Genomic DNA, 8,033 nt, shown 5'->3' with positions numbered 1-8,033 from the left:
CAAACGAAGTAGTCCAGCGGTTTCAGGTCAGTGGAGGAGAGCGGCCAGTGAGAGAAGGATACAATTTCGTAGCACTCCTTGGGTCTCTTTGGAGTTATGAGCCAGCGCTGAGGCTTGCTGCCACACCCAGGGTCTGCCAGTAGCCAGCTGATTCCAATAGGGGATCACCACACTCTTAAGCACATCCAGGTACACTTTGGTGTTGACTTTCAAGCTGACTTTGAAAATGTGAGCTGGCATGATGTGTCCTAATCTCATTTTCCGCTTATCTAAAGTTCTTCTTACTTACAGAAAAATGTTGATTTCATGAGAGAAAAGCTGACCCTCACGTCCAGTAAAACGTGTCTACAATATGATTTAGTCACCACTTATCAAGGCCCTAAGGGGCTACTATCGGGAACGTAAGTTGCAGGGGTATTATGAAGGGAGTTGAGTAGCAAGATATCTGTTCACATTACACTTGAACTTCTGCATGTCAGTACAGTTGGGAAAGCAGAATCCCGGAAGGGAGTTCCAAAGTCTAGCAGTTCTGGGGAAGAAACTATTGGAGTAGAAGGCTTTCTTACATCTAGGGATTTCTACTGTGTAGGAGGGGTGGGATTTTGCTGCTTTATGTCGAAGGGGTACAAGTGCTTGTAGTTCGTAAAACAGACAAAGGGATCTCTAGTTGCTTGTCGGGTTTGTCGGTGGTATTCACGTCGAGGGGGCACAAGTGCTTGTAGTTCATCAGAGCATTCACCATCAAAGTATTTGTAGAAAAGACAGAGGGATGCAACATTTCGTTGATGGGACAGAAGTTGAAGTCTAGATGACAGTTCAGGACCTATCAGGTTGGTGACTCTCTTTTGAACCTTGTCCAGGAGTGAGAGACATGTAGCAGATGCACCATCCCAAATATGACAACAGTACTCCATACATGTCTCTGACTCAAGATCTTGTGGCTGAATGCCACATGTCTTCAGGTCTCTGCTGCAGGTGTCCTTGTAGCGTAGAGTTGGTCGGCTGATTGACTGTGTTCCAGAGATGAGCTCACCATACAGGATGTTGTTTGGGATGCAACCATCTTCCATCCTGCATACATGACCATGCCAGCGCAAGTGTCTCTGAGCTAGAATGGCAAACATGCTTGGTATACCAGCCGGGGACAAGACGACTACGTTTGTGACTCAATCCTGTCAAGGGATTCCCAAAAGACGTTTGAGGTTGTGCATGTGGAAAGCATTGTCTTCGTTCCTGATGTGAGTACAAAGTTCCAGACTACTTTAAAAAAGATTACTGAACACGCAGGCCTAGTATACTCTAAGTGTCTGCAAGGTGTTGTGCCACACTCTCATGGCTAGATTTGCAGCTACATTGGCAGTTGCTGCAGTTATAGTCAACGGTACGGATGGTAAGGATGGCAGTGTTGGACTGTATCCTCTCTCGCCTGTAGGTTCTCTTTTCGTCACATTGTCCTTCTCTCTTCTTTTCTGCTAATTTGACGTCGTCCTTTACATTTACTCATCAGGCTGTGCGATTAGATGACACTAGATGACACTAAGTCGAGATCTTCAGGTCTCTGTCACAGGTGTGCCTGTAGCGCAGAGTTGGTCGTTCGAGTAGCTGTGTTCCAGAGACCAGCATGCCATACAGGATGTCCCTTGGGATACGACGAACTTCCATGTTGCACACATGATTGATCCAAGGCAAGTGTCTCTGAGTTAGAATGGCAAGCATGCTTGGTATGCCAGCCTGGAACAAGACGACTGTGTTTGTGGCTCGATCCTGTCAAGAGATGCCTAAAAGACGTTTGAGTTTGCGCATGTGGAAAGCATTCAGTTTTCGTTCTTGTTGCTTATTAAAAACAATATTTAGAAAGCTACGACGTCCTTTTATTCCTTGAATAACTTTGCTTTATTTCTTTGCAGACAAAAACCTTTTGGCCAACGCCAAACAGATGCTTTTTTCCATCAAACTACAGCATGTGGTCTTGTGCGAATCACTGAAGGCTGATTGCATGCGAAAAGTGCCGTCCAATAAATGTCGTGAATCCCTGAAGAAGAGGATAAGTCTCTTGCAGAGTCGTCAGCACAAGCTGCTGTTGTTATTCCAGGAGCACAACGTCATCACAAAAAAGATGAAAGTGCTCGATTATAATTGGTGCAAAGAGGCCGAAATTGCAACGAAGGGACAGCCTATGCTCTCGCGAAAGAATCTGCCTTCGTTTTCCCAGGATAAAACTTTTACAAAAAATTTCGAACTTGAATCCGAAAGCGCAAGCACAATTTATTCTGTAAACTGCAGTCAGAAAAAGAAACCAAAGATTAAAAAAAGAATGAAAGTGCGAGATGGTTCTGCTTTGCGTAAAAGTCAACAACCAATATCGCAATTATCCATATCAAAAAGTAAAACGAATCAAGCTAATCAACAGCCAATGTCCGAGTCAGTCATCAGATCCGATAAAATGAATTTATTTTGCCAACAACCAATGTCCGAGTCGGTCATCAAATCTGACAATAAAATGAATCTATCTTGCCAACAACCAATGTCCGAGTCAGCCATTATTTCTGACAATAAAATTAATCAGTCAAGTCAACAGCCAATGTCCAAGTTAGCTATTATTTCTGGCAATGAAACAAATCTTTCTGCTCAACAGCCAATGTCCAAGTCAGCTATGATATCCAAAACTAAGTTCCCGAATTGTTCTAAACAGACTTCAAGTTACTCGATTAATATTGCCAATCGGATCCTGAAGCTCGACAGTAAATCTTCCTCATTTCCTTCATTGCAAAATAAGAACGCTGCATCAGATGATGACTCTGCCAGTTCATCAGCCAACATGTCGGCTAACTTCACTGCTACACCTATCGGAACCATAACTGACTTTACGCAAAATATCCAGTCCCAACATGATTTCAGTAATGACCGGTTGATTCTGAATTCAGCAGTCACTTCTCCTTCTCAGCAACTGCAAATTCCACCCGCTACAAACCAACATCTGCAAAATTCTTTGCTCGGAGGCAACATCTTCTGCACTTCGAGAAATAGTCAACGTGTTTCCGTTGACGCTGTTGAATCGTTTGAAAACTATGAGAAAACAAAAGAAGTTGATAAGTTACAAGAGTCGACAGAAGAAAAGACCAAGTCTCTTACAGATAAAGCAAGTTTCGATAAAATCTATTGTGAAATATCCACTTTGACACGCATCAATCTCATAGAAGACGAAGAATTGGTGCCGCTAGACAGGATATTACCATCTTGCCAAAACATGGATATATTTGCAAACATCAGTTTCCCAAAATTTCTTTGGAAAGGCTTTCACAAATGGCCTTAAAAAAAAAAAAAATTGGTCACTTTCGCTTACTGTACTTCCAAAGGTTTTTTTTTTCGGTATTCATGATTTGTCTAGCAGCTACTGTTAAGATGTGTTAATTATCTCCAGGGTCATCATAATATTCAGTTTAATTCATTAGGTACCATTGTCCTTTAAATGATTTTTAAATGTTTTAGACCTTTGGACCCTGACCCAATAAAGCAAGAATTAGCCAAAAAGACAATAAGCAAAATTATTTAATACCGTATTGATAGAAAGATGAAATATCAGCCGTCTCATCTTTTAGCTATGTCGCTGGGGCCAAAAAATCAGCTGTGTAGGGTTTAGGGTTAGTTGTCTCATCTTTTTAGCTATGTTGCTGGGGCCAAAAAATCAGCTGTGTAGGGTTAGGGTTAGCTGTCTCATCTTTTTAGCTATGTTGCTGGGGGCCAAAAATCAGCTGTGTAGGGTTAGGTATAGCCGTCTCATCTTTTTAGCTATGTTGCTGGGCCCAAAAATCAGCTGTGTAGGGTTAGGGTTAGCCGTCTAATCTTTTTAGCTATGTTGCTGGGGCCAAAAAATCAGCTGTGTAGGGTAAGGGTTAGCCGTCTCATCTTTTTAGCTATGTTGCTGGGGCCCAAAAAATCAGCTGTGTAGGGTTAGGGTTAGCTGTCTCATCTTTTTAGCTATGTTGCTGGGGCCAAAAATCAGCTGTGTAGGGTTAGGGTTAGCCGTCCCATCTTTTTAGCTATGTTGCTGGGGCCAAAAATCAGCTGTGTAGGGTTAGGGTTAGCAGTCCCATCTTTTTAGCTATGTTGCTGGGGCCAAAAATCAGCTGTGTAGGGTTAGGGTTAGTCGTCCCATCTTTTTAGCTATGTTGCTGGGGCCAAAAATCAGCTGTATAGGGTTAGGGTTAGCCGTCCCATCTTTTTAGCTATGTTGCTGGGGCCAAAAATCAGCTGTGTAGGGTTTGGGTTAGCCGTCTCATCTTTTTAGCTATGTTGCTGGGGCCAAAAAATCAGCTGTGTAGGGTTAGGGTTAGCCGTCCCATCTTTTTAGCTATGTTGCTGGGGCCAAAAATCAGCTGTGTAGGGTTAAGGTTAGCTGTCTCATCTTTTTAGCTATGTTGCTGGGGCCCAAAAAATCAGCTGTGTAGGGTTAGGTATAGCCGTCTCATCTTTTAGCTATGTTGCTGAGGCCCAAAAAATCAGCTGTGTAGGGTTAGGGTTAGCCGTCCCATCTTTTTAGCTATGTTGCTGGAGGCCAAAAATCAGCTGTGTAGGGTTAGGGTTAGCTGTCTTATCTTTTTAGCTATGTTGCTGGGGGCCAAAAATCAGCTGTGTAGGGTTAGGGTTAGCAGTCTCATCTTTTTAGCTATGTTGCTGGGCCCAAAAAATCAGCTGTGTAGGGTAAGGGTTAGCCGTCTCATCTTTTTAGCTATGTTGCTGGAGCCAATAATCAGCTGTGTAGGGTTAGGGTTAGCCGTCTCATCTTTTTAGCTATGTTGCTGGGGGCCAAAAATCAGCTGTGTAGGGTTAGGTATAGCCGTCTCATCTTTTTAGCTATGTTGCTGGGCCCAAAAATCAGCTGTGTAGGGTTAGGGTTAGCCGTCTCATCTTTTTAGCTATGTTGCTGGGCCCAAAAATCAGCTGTGTAGGGTTAGGGTTAGCCGTCTCATCTTTTTAGCTATGTTGCTGGGGGCCAAAAATCAGCTGTGTAGGGTTAGGATTAGCCATCTCATCTTTTTAGCTATGTTGCTAGGGCCAAAAAATCAGCTGTGTAGGGTTAGGGTAAGCAGTCTAAGTTTCGATAAAATCTATTGTGAAATATCCACTTTGACACGCATCAATCTCATAGAAGACGAAGAATTGGTGCCGCTGGACAGGATATTACCATCTTGCCAAAACATGGATATATTTGCAAACATCAGTTTCCCAAAATTTCTTTGGGAAGGCTTTCACAAATGGCCTTAAAAAAAAAAAAAATTGGTCACTTTCGCTTACTGTACTTCCAAAGGTTTTTTTTTCGGTATTCATGATTTGTCTAGCAGCTACTGTTAAGATGTGTTAATTATCTCCAGGGTCATCATAATATTCAGTTTAATTCATTAGGTCCCATTGTCCTTTAAATGATTTCTTCTTAGACCTTTGGACCCTGACCCAATCAAGCAAGAATTAGCCAAAAAGACAATAAGCAAAATTATTTAATACCGTATTGATAGAAAGATGAAATATCAGCCGTCTCATCTTTTAGCTATGTCGCTGGGGCCAAAAAATCAGCTGTGTAGGGTTTAGGGTTAGTTGTCTCATCTTTTTAGCTATGTTGCTGGGGCCAAAAAATCAGCTGTGTAGGGTTAGGGTTAGCTGTCTCATCTTTTTAGCTATGTTGCTGGGGGCCAAAAATCAGCTGTGTAGGGTTAGGTATAGCCGTCTCATCTTTTTAGCTATGTTGCTGGGCCCAAAAATCAGCTGTGTAGGGTTAGGGTTAGCCGTCCCATCTTTTTAGCTATGTTGCTGGGGCCAAAAATCAGCTGTGTAGGGTTAGGGTTAGCAGTCCCATCTTTTTAGCTATGTTGCTGGGGCCAAAAATCAGCTGTGTAGGGTTAGGGTTAGTCGTCCCATCTTTTTAGCTATGTTGCTGGGGCCAAAAATCAGCTGTATAGGGTTAGGGTTAGCCGTCCCATCTTTTTAGCTATGTTGCTGGGGCCAAAAATCAGCTGTGTAGGGTTTGGGTTAGCCGTCTCATCTTTTTAGCTATGTTGCTGGGGCCAAAAAATCAGCTGTGTAGGGTTAGGGTTAGCCGTCCCATCTTTTTAGCTATGTTGCTGGGGCCAAAAATCAGCTGTGTAGGGTTAAGGTTAGCTGTCTCATCTTTTTAGCTATGTTGCTGGGGCCCAAAAAATCAGCTGTGTAGGGTTAGGTATAGCCGTCTCATCTTTTAGCTATGTTGCTGAGGCCCAAAAAATCAGCTGTGTAGGGTTAGGGTTAGTCGTCCCATCTTTTTAGCTATGTTGCTGGAGGCCAAAAATCAGCTGTGTAGGGTTAGGGTTAGCTGTCTTATCTTTTTAGCTATGTTGCTGGGGGCCAAAAATCAGCTGTGTAGGGTTAGGGTTAGCAGTCTCATCTTTTTAGCTATGTTGCTGGGCCCAAAAAATCAGCTGTGTAGGGTAAGGGTTAGCCGTCTCATCTTTTTAGCTATGTTGCTGGAGCCAATAATCAGCTGTGTAGGGTTAGGGTTAGCCGTCTCATCTTTTTAGCTATGTTGCTGGGGCCAAAAAATCAGCTGTGTAGGGTTAGGGTTAGCCGTCTCATCTTTTTAGCTATGTTGCTGGGGCCAAAAAATCAGCTGTGTAGGGTTAGGGTTAGCCGTCTCATCTTTTTAGCTATGTTGCTGGGGCCAAAAAATCAGCTGTGTAGGGTTAGGGTTAGCCATCTCATCTTTTTAGCTATGTTGCTAGGGCCAAAAAATCAGCTGTGTAGGGTTAGGGTAAGCAGTCTAAGTTTCGATAAAATCTATTGTGAAATATCCACTTTGACACGCATCAATCTCATAGAAGACGAAGAATTGGTGCCGCTGGACAGGATATTACCATCTTGCCAAAACATGGATATATTTGCAAACATCAGTTTCCCAAAATTTCTTTGGGAAGGCTTTCACAAATGGCCTTAAAAAAAAAAAAAATTGGTCACTTTCGCTTACTGTACTTCCAAAGGTTTTTTTTTTCGGTATTCATGATTTGTCTAGCAGCTACTGTTAAGATGTGTTGATTATCTCCAGGGTCATCATAATATTCAGTTTAATTCATTAGGTCCCATTGTCCTTTAAATGATTTCTTCTTAGACCTTTGGACCCTGACCCAATCAAGCAAGAATTAGCCAAAAAGACAATAAGCAAAATTATTTAATACCGTATTGATAGAAAGATGAAATATCAGCCGTCTCATCTTTTAGCTATGTCGCTGGGGCCAAAAAATCAGCTGTGTAGGGTTTAGGGTTAGTTGTCTCATCTTTTTAGCTATGTTGCTGGGGCCAAAAAATCAGCTGTGTAGGGTTAGGGTTAGCTGTCTCATCTTTTTAGCTATGTTGCTGGGGGCCAAAAATCAGCTGTGTAGGGTTAGGTATAGCCGTCTCATCTTTTTAGCTATGTTGCTGGGGGCCAAAAATCAGCTGTGTAGGGTTAGGTATAGCCGTCTCATCTTTTTAGCTATGTTGCTAGGGCCAAAAAATCAGCTGTGTAGTGTTAAGGTTAGCTGTCTCATCTTTTTAGCTATGTTGCTGGGGCCCAAAAAGTCAGCTGTGTAGAGTTAGGGTTAGCCGTCTCCTCTTTTTAGCTATGTTGTTGGAGGCCAAACAATCAGCTGTGTAGGTTTAGGGTTAGTTGTCTCATCTTTTTAGCTATGTTGCTGGGGCCAAAAAATCAGCTGTGTAGGGTTAGGGTTAGCTGTCTCATCTTTTTAGCTATGTTGCTGGGGGCCAAAAATCAGCTGTGTAGGGTTAGGTATAGCCGTCTCATCTTTTTAGCTATGTTGCTGGGGCCAAACAATCAGCTGTGTAGGGTTAGGGTTAGCCGTCCCATCTTTTTAGCTATGTTGCTAGGGCCAAAAATCAGCTGTGTAGCGTTTGGGTTAGCCGTCTCATCTTTTTAGCTATGTTGCTGAGGCCAAGAATCAGCTGTGTAGGGTTAGGGTTAGCCGTCCCATCTTTTTAGCTATGTTGCTGGAGCCAAAAATCAGCTGTGTAGG

General features: G+C 42.8%; 1 protein-coding gene across 2 annotated transcripts in view; it reads left to right on the top strand.

Moving 5' to 3' along the window:
- Nucleotides 1-3,820, top strand: part of LOC145270927 (uncharacterized) — an 87,700-nt gene extending 83,880 nt beyond the window's left edge. For both annotated transcript variants that reach the window (XM_080126477.1, XM_080126476.1), the window contains one exon: nt 1,908-3,820. In XM_080126477.1, the coding sequence (XP_079982603.1) occupies nt 1,908-3,313 (1,406 nt within the window). In that variant the 3' untranslated portion in view covers nt 3,314-3,820. The remainder of the gene's footprint in view (nt 1-1,907) is intronic.
- Nucleotides 3,821-8,033: the final 4,213 nt, after the last annotated feature.

This window comes from Euprymna scolopes, chromosome 46, assembly GCF_053919585.1.
Source record: "Euprymna scolopes isolate OS-2025 chromosome 46, ASM5391958v1, whole genome shotgun sequence".
Lineage (NCBI taxonomy): Eukaryota > Metazoa > Mollusca > Cephalopoda > Sepiida > Sepiolidae > Euprymna > Euprymna scolopes.
The sequence above is the reverse complement of the archived record's forward strand: the minus strand, read 5'-3'. Positions and strand labels throughout refer to the sequence as shown.